This window comes from Trachemys scripta, chromosome 6 (genome assembly GCF_013100865.1).
Source record: "Trachemys scripta elegans isolate TJP31775 chromosome 6, CAS_Tse_1.0, whole genome shotgun sequence".
Lineage (NCBI taxonomy): Eukaryota > Metazoa > Chordata > Testudines > Emydidae > Trachemys > Trachemys scripta.
The window spans coordinates 122519996-122533683 of record NC_048303.1 but is presented as its reverse complement, the minus strand read 5'-3'; the positions used below and the strand labels follow the sequence as shown (position 1 = coordinate 122533683).

The following is a 13688-nucleotide window of genomic DNA, read 5'->3' as shown; positions in this document are numbered from 1 at the left end:
ACTACAGCTGTAGGGCTTCAGTACAGATACTATCTAAGCTGACAGGAGAGATTCTCCTGTTGGCATAGGTAATCCACTTTCCCAAGCAACAGCAGCTAGTTAGACCAAAGAATTCTTCAAGAGAGCTAGCACTGTCTAGACGGGGACTTAGGTTGGCTAAACTACACCACTCAGTGGTGTAGGATTTCTCACCCTCCTGAGCAATGTCTCCTACCCCAACAAACAGGACAGCATTTTGGGACAGATGCTATATATGAATACTTGCTGGAGAGTCAAATGGGCAGTTAAATGGCTTTGAGGGGAACTCCAGGTGTGTTTACATCATTGTACACCTCTTCACATAGAACTCCCTTCCCTACACTCCCCTCTGCAAACACCCCAATCTACCCCACACAGGCATTCTCCCCTGTATGGTCTGGATGCATCCCCAGCGAGACTGTATACCCCTACTTACATCCATTATGCCCCCGCAGAAACCCTATAACCCCCACAAGCCCACTAGAGACCCTATACACACTCATGCTCCCAGACACCCTATCACTGTACATGCCCCCCCCAGACCCTATACCACTACAAACACCTACTGTACTCCCCAGAGACCCCATATCCCCTATAGACACCCACTATACTCCCCAGAGACCCTACATAATCCCGCGGTGCCGCGGGGATTTCCTACCCCACATTCTCCCCTCCCCCCGCTCCCTAGTCACATGACCTTCTACCCACGACCCCACCTCCGCGTGGTTCTTTTCGAGAAGGAAAACAAGGGATCTCGATTCCCATTGGCCCCTGCCCAGAGCGCCCCGCCTTCCTTCCTGACGTCATGTCTGCTCCCCAGTGTGATAGCTGGTGGGCGTGGCCAACATAGAACGCCGACTTCCATCCGGGCACCGCTCTGTACGTCACACGAGGGTGGGGGGAGGATTTCCACAAGAGACGAGCTGGGCGTGGCTGGGTGTTCGGCCAATCCAGGCGCGGTTCCGTGTTGTGCGGCCGGTTTGAATCCCGGGGGCTGCCGTTAGGTTCGTTAGCCGGGAGAGAGCCGCTTCAGCCGCGCGCCCGAGAGGCTGAGACCCCCCCCCCCCCGCACGCGCTGCGAGGATGCCGAGGACCCCGCGCAAGAGGTGAGTGGGGGACCCCCGGGAAGGGGGGCGGGGCTGCCTGTCCTGGGTGCTCCCCGGGCCCCCTGCTCAGCCCCTCCCCCGTCCGGGCTGGGGGGACCCCCGTGTCTCCCTCCGCACCCCGGCCCCCCTTCCCCGGCCTGACGAGGTGTTTCCCCTCAGCGAGGTCCTGGCCTCCTCCCTGGTGAGCAGCGTCAACCACGCCCTGGGGAAGCTGCTGGACATCTGGCACCAGATCGGCATCAAGGAGGAGATGCAGCTGGAGCGCATGCAGGCCGTCAAGCAGCACATCGAGGTGAGGCGGGGTGTGTGTGGGTGTGGGTGTGTGGTGGGGGGGGGGTCCTCACCCCTGTCCATTTCCCCTCTTCGTTTCCCCCTCAATGGGCTCTGCTCAGCCTCTCCCCTGTTGCCTCCTCCTGGGGTTCTTCCCTGCTTGTGGGGGCTGCAGCTGGGGCCCCTCTGCTCCTCCCCCTTCCCAGACGGGCTGTTGCAGAGGACCAGACCCAGTGCTCACAATGGGGTGGGGTAACAGGAGGGGCTGAGTTGCTGGGCTCTTGCTTCCTGTGAGAAGGGCAGCCCCACCCTGGGGGGCTCTGCCTCCTTCCTGCACCAGCCCTACCCGTCTTCTCTGCTCCAGGAGGTGGGCAAGTGGGGAAAGCAGCCATACAGCACGGGGTTTCTCCCAGCTGGCACTAAAATCATGTGCCTGTCAGTGACCTATCTCCCGTCTCAAAAATATTATTTCCTGGTTTGCAACCTGGCCCACTTTAAGCAGTGGTGCCCACCTGCTGCTGGATGCACTTTCGTGGGCACTCCTGCCCATCCTGATCTGTCCAGCACGCAAGCCGGAGAATGCCAGAGCTGCAGCTTTGTATGTAGCCTCAACTCTCAACCCCCTGTGCAGAGGCAGCAGTGGAAGGGTAAGTCCCTAGCATCCCACCTGGGAGGTTTGGGTTTAATTCCCTGTTTTGTCACAGACTTCTTGTGTGACCTGTACATTTCCCCCAAGGGCTTTTTTATGTGATTAACATGGATATAACAGTACTTCCTTATCTCCTAGTGGTCCTATGAGAAGAAATACATTAAAGGTTATAAATACTACTGTAATGAGGGCCATATAAATACCATTTTCACACCTTTGATTGCTTCATTTTGCACCTGGGATATTTCCAATGTAGTTTTTAGATGAACTCTTTTGAAAATAAAGTTTTGCATTATAGCATTTCTGTTCTACTACATAGAAGCAGAGCACTGTGTCCTACACACCTTGCAGGCCATTTCTTATCATATTCGATCCTTCTCTCTCCTCAACCTTCTCCAAACCTCACTAGCCCTGCAGCTCTTGCCTTAGAAAATAAAAAATCAATGAGACAGGACTCTCCCATTAGGAATATTTTCTCTCAAATTCTCACAGCACAGGAAGATTTGACAGAACAAGGAGCAATGGTCTCAAGTTGCCGTGGGGGAGGTCTAGGTTGGATATTCGGAAACACTATTTCACTAGAAGGGTGGTGAAGCACTGGAATGGGTTACCTAGGGAGGTGGTGGAATCTCCATCCTTAGAGGTTTTTAAGGCCCAGCTTGACAAAGCCCTGGCTGGGAGGATTTAGTTGGTGTTGGTCCTGCTTTGAGCAGGGGGTTGGAATAGGTGACCTCCTGAGGTCCCTTCCAACCCTGATATTCTGTGATTTGTCACCTGCATGTCCTGTTTGGCTGCCTTAGCTGTGAATGCACAGAGTAATTTTAAATGGGTTGCAACTTGGTCAAATAAAACAAATCTTTATCAGCACACTCAAAATCACTCTACGCTATGCAGAATTTCAACTGTACTTGGCCATTTCAACACTTAAGTTGGTAAAAGTTTTTTCTCATGTATTGTGCCTGGAAAAGTTTTGTTCAGACTATGCATGAAAAACTTCAGATAGAAAGATAAAGGCTTTGGAAGGCTGAGCAACTGTGAACAGGGTTAGAACAGTAACTTCCAGGTATCTTTAAAACTATACTTTTTTTGTTGGAATAATTATTGGTACAGGATACCACCATGACACCAATTTGATCATAAATTCCTTTATTAAATCCAAAGACCAAATTATATTTATGCAATTGCTCTAAACATGTTTAAAAAGCCTACATAACAAGCAATTACTACATCCAACCAGTAACAGATGTTCATAAGCATTTAATTAAGACACAAATGGACTAAATCCAGGGGTGCTTAGAGTAAACTAACATAGGTCTAACTTGATCAGGCAGATATTAGTAATGAACCCCCAAGAATTCACCTTTTTATACCCTTTAACAAACAAGTGATTGCCAATTCCTGACTTTAGCTAAAAACCAGTTTCGGGTTGGGAACGCTTCTGCTTGGCATAAACAAGAGTTATGACTGAGCCCTTTCCTTCAAGATAGCATTGGTGTGTCAGGGATCAACTTTTCTTTGTCTATTAGAATCAGCTCTGATAACTAGAAACTTCTTTTCTCTTATGAGCTACATTGAGTTCAGCATTTTTACAACTTATCTTGCCAGTTACATATTTTTCCTTGTAGACTTCCCACAATGGCTAACTGACTTTTGTTTTACTTAAACTACAAAGCACACATTTTCCTTCATTCCTACACTCTTGTACGTGGTAGTTATTGATGCGCTAAAACTGAATTGTACAAAGCACCTAAGTTTCTGCCTCCTCACATTAGTATAGAGATTTGAGCTGACACCAAGCTTACTACAAAACAGACTGAGGTTGTATGGTTATCCTAGCTTTCCAGAATGAAACCTTAGAAGTTGTTGGTTGGAAAGGGAATGTAAGCTTGGTATACCCCGTATGGATGGCCATTCTAAATGTATGAAGTAGTGCAACAGGTGCCAAATCAAAAATGAGCTAGAGGTCTTAGGAGCTAGGGGAGTTGGACTGTGGAGTCCTACAGCCCAAGGAAGTGGCCCTGACAGATCTGCACCCGGAAGTACCCTAGAGGCTAGAGATGGAAACAGCAGCTTCCACACACTTAGACCCAGCTTCAGAAACATGTGCGATCCAGTGGTTGGGTCCAGTTAAAACAGATTGGCCCCTATGGGGATTCAGCCAGCTCTGTACCATGGAATTCACTACATCTACGTAAGTATACTAGCTCTGCAGTGATGGAAGGAGCAATAAATTAATTGGTGGTCAGTACATTGAATCTAAATACACATAGGGAGCTGCTTTGCTGATCGGGTAGTGAACATTTTTAACTGTTTTTTCTGATCATGACACTTAAGTCAACAAAAAATGTGTCCAGGCTAACTAGTTTGAACTACACAGATGTACAGTTTTCTTTACTCAATTTCTTAATTTAGGTAAAATCTTGGTGCAAGATTTGGTTCATACGGGCTTATTACTTGAAGACTAGTCATGTCCTGAGCTTAGAGGCATTGGCCTTTAAAACTTATTCAAAATACAGCACAGAGGAAAGATTTAGACCTGTGCAAGATCTAGAGAGGCACTTAGGAAAAGTGATTAAATCTTACAGACCCCAGGCTTGCAAACAAGTTTAAATAAGAAACAAGATAGGTGCAGGGTCAGATGTTGCAGTATCTTCTATTTTGAGTCAACCATGGACCAAGTAAACCAGGATCATGCCATTTGAGAACCGGGGCTCATAAATTGGATGTAGATATCTTAGGGAATTGGTAGCATGTACAATTACTGAGGCTGTCTTGTGCCAAAGGTACCCTGAAGCACAATAGTAGGCAGTTTTGACTTGTAAGATTACATGCATACTAAAGTAAAGGACCCATAGACTGAAACAGTTTATTTCCATTTGGGAGCTACTTGTAAACCAAGTGAATATTCACAGTACTTGACAAACCATCCAGTTGTTGTCCTGTTAAAGCAAACAAACCAGATATTGCTGGCTAGACTTAAAGAGCTCAAAGAGATTGGGAAGGATTAGAATTAAAGGGTAGGTCACTAATGATTAGATTAAGAGAGCCCTTCATAAAAAGCAATGGATGCCTATATACTTCTGACTTAAACATGCGATTAATATTGATGATTTTTTTAGCTAAGTGTGTCTGAAAAGATTAGCCACAGAACAGATGGTAAAGCTTGAGGACCAGAAAATGCTGAAGGTCAATGTGTGACTTCAACACCTGTAATTTAAGTGCCTCGTCCTATTGGCTTTGATATAATTTTGTAACAATAATTAGTATCCTTTTTAAAATACTGTACTGTTCTTGTGCATTGAGTGCAGAAGTTCTGCCAGGTTGTAGCTATATTGTGTCCCCATAGATTAGAATAATCCGAGCAAATGCCTCATGACTTTCTCTGAGCTCATCTGACTACACTGACATTTTATCCAGTCTATTGGTAACCAGGATGGAGGGTTGTATCTCACTTAGAAGCTCACTGGATATCAGTTTAATTGACAGTCTGAAGTTAGCTATTGGACCAGGCTGAAGTAAATAGCTCTTGCAATCCTGCAACCTGAGGAGATGAGCTTAAGCCTAAAGTTTTCCCTTTCTCCATTTGTAAGCTGTAGAGATGTCTCGAGGCCACTGTCTCCCTGTCTGGGCTGCAATTAGTCTTCAGATACGGAGCAACTATGTAATGGGTATAGTGGAGGGAAGGGACAAACTAGTTAGGAACATATGGGCAGTGTAGAAGGAGAGGCGTCTGTGTATATAGATATCCATTAGTTTTTCCTTTTTTTTTTAAAGTGAATTAAAATGACTGCCTTCTGGGTAAGCAGGAGAACGTTAAACTTGCTCCAAATCTTTTACATTCAAACATTCCATTGGGTGTCTGCTTTCATGTTGCTCTTCTTTCAGGCAAGATGATCCTGCAGCATTGTCCCTCAACTTCTGAAAAGTAGTAGTGACACTTATTAGGATCCTGTATTGGAGAGAAGGCTCATGCTATTGGTAGTTGATCTTATTCTCTGCATTATTGATTTGACTTCAAATTCCATTGATGGAGACAGAACAGACCTGTTGGGTCACAATCTTACAGTTCATGGAAGACAAAAATACCATACCTCCGATAAGCTTTGGGGGTGGGGTTTACTGAAGTTAAGCATATATGAACATATGTATACACTGAAATACATAGATTGTGGAGTTTGTGAAGTGCTACTCAAAACTGGAAGGATTATAGATGAGTCACATAACAAATGCTGGAACATCAGGCATGCAGTTTTTTGTTTTCCTCACAACAATTAATATTGAACTTTGCAACTAGTGTCTAGGTGTATGGAGGCAGGAGTGAGAACGTGCTGCAAGGATCAGTAATTAAGAAGAGTCTTAAAAATGGTCATGTTCCTCATTTTCATGTGAATTAAAGATCTCTATTGCTTCTCTCAAACTGCATAAAACGTTGCTCTGTATTCTACTATTTAGAAAATACCCAAGCTAAAACACCTTCTTTCATGCTCACCATACTGTTTTATCTGATTTTTCTTGGTTACTCTTTTTTTAGAGCAGAGTTATATTTCAAGTATCTTCCTTTCACTAATACACAAACAGAAATTGAATCTGAGAAGCTTGGAATAGTAGCATGTGCTACCACAAGCGAGGAACTGCTAAGAGTGCTCAGAATCCATTTATATAATGGGATACTTGATTAGGGCTGCCAATTGGAATTAATGCAAGTGATTAATGCAAAACAAATTAACTAGATTACAAGTCATGATTGATCAGTTTTAATTGCACAGTTAAACAATAATAGAATACCAATTAAATTATTAGAAATATTTTGTATGTTTTTCCTACACTTTTAAATGATTTCAGTCACAACACAGAATACAGTGTAGTGTTCACTTTATACTATTTTTATTACAAATATTTGCACTGTAAAAGATGAACAAAATAGTATTTTTCAGCTCCTCCTACATGTACTGTAGTGCAATCGCTTAATCATGAAAGTGCAACTTACAAATGTAGAATTTTTTTTACATAACTGCACTCCAAAACAATATAAAACTTCAGAGCCTACAAGTCCACTTAGTCCTACTTTTGTTCAGCCAATCGCTAAGACAAACAAGTTTGTTTACAATTACAGGAGATAATACTGCCCACTTCTTATTTACAATGTTACCTGAAAGGGAGAACAGGTGTTTGCAGGGCACTGTTGTAGCTGGCGTGGCAAGGTATTTATGTGCCAAATATACTAAACATTTGTATGTCTCTTCATGATTTCACTTGTTCAGTGTTGCTGGGTTGCTTACGTGGGTACCTAGAGGCTAAATATGAGACTCCTGGGGAATTCAGTCCCACTGCGCATGCTTACAATTTATGTCCCCCACAGATTTCTTTGCTTCCTTGCAGAATAATGACTTTCTGATAGGGAAGCAAAAGGAAGCCACAAGAGCGGTCATGTGACCCTCCCCAGCAGTATATTTTAGGTGCCCAGGGCAGCTGGCAGAGAGGTAAATCACTGTGGGGCAAGGGGCGGGACTGGGGAAGACCTGGCAGGTGGCTCCTACCCTGTGCTGGGCTCAGCTGCTAATCGTGGTTGGGCTGGGGAGGATGGGACTTCCCCTTCACATCTTCTGGGGCTGTCATACCCACCCCCATATTTTTCCCCTGGCTTTAGGAAGGTCTGCAAACTCCCTCTCACCTCCCACCTCCCTGTGCTTCCTGCACCTATCGCTCAGGTGCAGGGGGAGGGATCGCTGTACAGGGAGCTGCTTCCCCTATCCACCCAACCTCTGTGCAACCAGATCCCCCTCATACCCAGACACCACTCGATGAGCTCTACTCCCCCTGCACCTGGACCACCCTGAGCCACCTGCACCTGGATCCCCACCCTACCGAGCCCCAACCAGCTGCACCTGATCCTGACCCCACCACTGAGCTCCCCACACCCAGACCCCCCTGCTGGGCTCTATCCCTGCCCCCCACCCCACCCCCAGACACCTCTTTGGCTGAGCACCAACTACCTTCACCTGGACCCCCTGCACAGTCCATTTCTGTTGCACCCAGATCCCACCCAACAGGCCCCTGTGCATCTGGATCTCCCCCTTTTCCTCCCCCCCCCCACACCTGGATCTCACACTGAGCCACCCACACCCAGATTGCCCCACACAGAACCCTCTCAACCCACACCTGGATCCCTCCACACTTGGATCCTGCCTTGCTGAACCTGCTTGCCCACACCTGGCACAGATGGGCAGGGCCCTGGGGTGTTTCTGGGCCAGGCTCGGTCCTTGCACTGTGTCAGGGTTGGGCGCAGCCTCATCGCTGAGTCCGTGTCCCAGAGGGAACCTGCACAGTGCTCCTCACTGCCATGCTGGAGCCTCACATTTATTTGACAAATAAAATTTGCAGAATTTTAAAATACTGTGTGCAGAATTTTTATTTTTTTGGCACAGAATGCCCTCAGGAGTAGTAGGAAGAGGGAGCAGGGGCTGTATAGTGATCAAGCAGAGATACTAAGAGTAGCTGTGTCTTGCTAGCTAACATATCGGCCATATGATGTCTTTATAGATGCTCCCAGAAGAAAAATAATACATATAGGTTTCCTGAATGCGTGGTAATCACCTGCTCTCCATCCACATAGGAGGAAGGTTTTGGTCTTTACTATGACAGGAGTTCACTGCTACAACAGCCTTTCTGAGAGACTGGAATAGGGGTAGCAGAGTTACAGACTCTGTGCCAAATGATCAGAAAATGAGATGGGGCAGCTGGAGAGTATTGACACCTCATTTGTGTAGCTAAGTAGAGGCCACCTGCCGTCAAGAATACCAAAGCTGCATGTTAAGTAACTACCACCGTGATCTTGCATGATCATGATGGCGAGTGATAGGGATCCATGCTGAGTTGGTGAACTCCTCTCCCTTGTGACTCATGGTAACTTAAGTTCAGGCTACAAAACTAAACGTTGATGCCCACGTTTGTTCACCCAGATCAGACCCTTCTTAGTAACCATAGTTACTAACAGGATGTTTATATGGAATTTATTATCTATACTGTAGGAGCCGCAGTCATGGACCAGGACCCTGTTGTGCTAGGTACTGTATGGCAAAGACCATTCTTGATCCAAAGTGCTTACTCTGTTTTTATAATGCACTTCAATAGCCAATACCAAATGCACCCAGAAGAAAATAGCGCTGTTTGTGTTTAAGTAAGGATTTGAGAATTATTGAATAATCTCTCCTTTCAAATGAGGTACTAACCTTAGAGTTGCTTGTAATAGGTTGTGACCATTTACATGTCCATCTAAAATTTTGAAACTTCATTAACTCATTATTTAAGGGCTCCTGCATACAGGATAAATCCCAAATTTTAATTGACTCCTATCAGAGAGTCAGTTGTCTTGGATTTAAACCCCTTAAATGCTTCTAAAGTGAAATATGCCATATGTAGTCCCCTAAGAAGCTATTTATATCTTTACAAAGGAACTAGGAAAAGACCATTTGACTTTTTCAAGGGTCTCTTAGGCATGAATTGGCAAAATGTGCATTAGGTCAGATTTTATAAATGGATAATAAATCTCTCATGTAGACAAAGCCAACTACCCAAATTCTAGTGAAATAAAAGTAAGACCAAACTTCATAAGAGATGCTTGATAGGCATACCTTCTCACCACTGCTAAGGTACTTTGTAGTGCTTAGGATCACACATGACATGGAAACACATGGCCCTTACTTTGACTAGTTTCCCAACCCAATGTTAGACATGACAACAAGGATTAAAATACTGGGTTGGGCTGGTGGTCCACAGGACTAGTGTCCTGCCTAACAACAGCTGTTACCAGATGCATCAGAGTAAGGTGCTAGAAATCCCAAAATGGGCAATTCTAGAATACATGGCCTATGGTGGCTAATTCCCTTAAACCTGAGGGTGTATTGCTTCCTAACACTTTCTTTTTATCCTGTCTTGTAATTGTGGGTTTCCTCATCCATATAAACACCCAACATGTATTGATGCAGCCATCTGCCGGCTCCAGCAGTGCTTCAGCAGCCAGTTGTAGCTGTATTCCAGTAGCTAGCCCTATATTGCCCCAGAGATCATATGCAAAGTAGCTCCCAACTTTCTGGATCAACTGGTGATGGATATAGGCAGCAAGTGCTGTACAACAGAATCCTGCAGAATCTCCTGGAGCTGATTTATTCTTCTATTTCCATGAACATGGTAAAACATAGACTATTTGCGGCTTAGTGGTTTGGCAGTCTGAGGTAGCAAGCTTTGAAAGATTCCTAGGGATCTATTCCACTTCCTTCCTGATCTACAAATGGTTGGAAGTTGTCAGAATGATCTGAAATTTGAACAACTTAAAACAAGTCACTGAAAATAAAGTTCAAAAGGGAAACATTGAGTTCTCCTTAACATGTCTTCAGCACTTTCCTAAACACTTAACCTAATCAGATCATTGCACTGACATTTTCTCAGGTTCTCTTGTGCATTTCCAGAACCTTTGGAACGTAGCTCCTCTCCTGGAGCATTGATTAATTAACTGGGATGTATCAGCAGGAGTGTTGTTGTAAGCAAGACATGAGAAATCTTTTACTCTACTCCATGCTGATTATGCCTCAGTTGGCATATTGTGTCCAGTTTTGGGTGCCACATTTCAGGAAAAAGAACAGGAGTACTTGTGGCATCTTAGAGACTAACAAATTTATTAGAACATAAGCTTTCGTGGACTACAGCCCACTTAGTCCACGAAAGCTTATGCTCTAATAAATTTGTTAGTCTCTAAGGTGCCACAAGTACTCCTGTTCTTCTTTTTGCGGATACAGACTAACACGGCTGCTACTCTGAAACCTTACATTTCAGGAAAGATCTGGACTTTCTCCAATTTGTTCATAGGAGAGCAACAAAAATAATTAAAGGTCTAGAAAACATGACATATGAGGGAAGACTGAAAAAGCTGGGTTTGTTTAGTCTTGAGAAAAGACTGAGGGAGGCTATAACAGTTTTCAAGTACATCAAAGGTTGTTACAAGGAGGAGAGTGAAAAATTGTTTTCCTTAACCTCTGAGAATAGGACAAAAAGCCGAGGTCTTAAATTGCAGCAAGGGAGGTTTAGGTTGGATATTAGGAAAAACTTCCTAACTATTAGAGTGGTTAAGCACTGGAATAAATTGCCTAGGGAGATTGTGGAATCTCTGATATTGGAGGTCTTTGAGAACAGATTAAACAAACGTGTCAGGAATGGTCTAGTTATTACTTGGTCCTGCCTTGAGCGCAGTGGACTGGACTAGATGACCTACTGAGGTCCCTTCCATTCCTAGCAATGAAGTCTATTACTAATGAAGTCAACCTGTTAGATTGGGGTCAGTGTGGGGACTTAGTGTTGAAGATAGGTCTTTTAAAATGAAAATAACTAAAATGGTGTATTGCTGTGACAGTCTACATAAATGGCAATTGGTTGATGGCTGTAAATGATAAAAAGGATAGCTCAGTGGTTTGAGCATTGGCCTCCTAAACCCAAGGTTGTGAGTTCAATCCTTGAGGGGGCCATGTAGGGATCTGGGACAAAAATCTGTCTGGGGATTGGTCCTTCTTTGAGCAGGGGGTTGGACTAGATGACCTCCTGAGTTTCCTTCCAACCCTGATATTCTATGATTCTTCTTCTATGAAATATCTAATCATTTCTCGCTTTTATAAAAGCTTTTTATCAGTTGATATTGAAGTGCTTTACAGAGGAGGATAGAATTATCCCCATGTTATAAATGAGGAAACAGATGAAGTGAATTTGATGAAAGTCGTCATAGCGTCTGCAAAAGTGGAAACTTGAAACTCGATGTGCAAAATCTAGTAACATTAAGGGAACATAGTTCTAGGATTTGTCAAAACCTTAATGTGCATAGAAAATAGGGCCTGAGAGGCAAGGTAACAATCCTCAAGGACTATTTTCTATGGGTTGCTACTTTCTTTATTTCTTTCTTTCTCTGAGACTATTTTCTAAGCATATGAAGCTTCTGACTATATCTAGGCCCACGATTCTTCATTGCACCGCGGTCCCCTTCTGACAACAAAAATTACTACATGACCCCAGGAGTGGGGACTGAAGCCTGAGCTTACCGCCCTAGGTTGGGGGGCCCAAAGCCCAAGCCCCACCACCTTAGGTCGGGGGGCAAGCCCAAGGGCTTCAGCCCTGGGCAGAGGGCATGTAACCAGAGCCCTGCTGCCCAGGGCTGAAGCTATCGGACTTCAGCTTCGTCCCTAATCACAGGGGCTTGGGCTTTGGCTTTGTCCCCGGGCCCCAGCAAGTCTAAAGCCAGCCCTGGCAATCCCATTAAAATGGGTCCTGATCTAGACCTATGTTCCCTTAATGTCCCTTAATTTTGCACATCATTGAGTTTCAAAATGCATGCCCACTTTTGCAGATGCAATAATGACTTTCACCAAATTGTTTTCATGTGTCTAAGAAACATGATTTAACAACTATCATAACTCTAGTCAAGTGCCACTCTTGGCCATTCACCAGAGTACTGTGCAGGAATCCAGCTGCCTTAAGCCTCAGCTGCCTTAAGCCTCCAGAATCTGACTGGACTTCAGGAACAGCAGTTTTCTTGGATCCTCTAGGCACACTTGGGGTGCAGACGCTGTGTCTGCTCTCTTCTGAGAGCTGAAACCGTGTGACCTACTGCCCAGTCCCTAGAACCAGTGCTGGCCACTAGACTCTCCCCATAGCTTAAACATACCCTCTTTCAGAGCTCCTGCTCTGGGATGTTCTGGGTTCATAGTTTACTTTCTCAAGGGGAATACGAATAGTGTAACACAAATACACACTTTACACGGGATTCTAAAGCCAGTGCTGTTACTCACATGAGGAAATACAGTTCTGTACAAAAATAAAACCTACATTCCTTTGTCTGCTGCAGTTTCTTCACCATTCCAGAGCATTCTTTGGGCTGGGGTCAGTCGTCTGGGCTGGTCCAGGGTCCTTCTGCTGCATGGTTTGTTCTGAAACACGGACACTTCTCTCTCCTGCCCACAAGTTCCTGTGTGGCTCTCCCAGTCTTCCCACTGAGAGTATATCTACACTGCAGACAGGAGGTGCTATTGCAGCACATGTAGACATAGTTGAGCTAGCTCTGAGTCAAGTCACTTCAAGCAGTAGTGTAACCCAGGAACCATGGGTATGTAGTAGGGCAGCAAGCATGTGCTGCCACACCTACACAGCTAGTTTGAGCCAGCTGGCTCTATCATGGCTAGCTTAGGTGTGCCTACATGTGCTGCAATTGCACCTCCCTGACCATAGTGTAGGTGTACACATAGTCCTTTTTAACCCTTGCTTTATCTGTCCTCTTTGGAAATTTTCCCCTCCACCGCCCAACGAGTAGGCAGAAGTAGCTACTCCTAGGCTCCAGCTATCAGTATAGCTATTGGCTAGTCACAGTACAAACATTAAAGTTAGGGATCCTCCATTGTTATGGCCTACACTTAAAATTTAAATTGATCTAGCTACGTTGCTTAGGGATGTGAAAAAATTCACACCCTGCGTGATGTTAGCTATGCCAACCTAACCCTTGGTGTAGACGTGGCTAGGTTGATAGATGAATGATTCAGTTGACCTAGCTACCACCATTTAGGGAGGTGTATTATCTACAGCAATAGGAAAAACTTCCATTGTTAGACACAGTT

At 44.8% G+C, this 13688-nt stretch overlaps 1 protein-coding gene across 2 annotated transcripts in view; it reads left to right on the top strand.

Annotated features, from left to right (window-relative positions):
- Window positions 1–754: 754 nt before the first annotated feature.
- LOC117879514 (protein regulator of cytokinesis 1-like) overlaps window positions 755–13688 on the top strand; it is a 37096-nt gene continuing 24162 nt past the window's right edge. Inside the window, exons 1-2 of one of the 2 annotated variants that reach the window (XM_034774762.1) lie at window positions 755–1124; window positions 1284–1416. In XM_034774762.1, coding sequence (XP_034630653.1) covers window positions 1102–1124; window positions 1284–1416 — 156 coding nt within the window. In that variant the 5' untranslated portion in view covers window positions 755–1101. The remainder of the gene's footprint in view (window positions 1125–1283; window positions 1417–13688) is intronic. The other variant, XM_034774761.1, reaches the window with a different exon arrangement.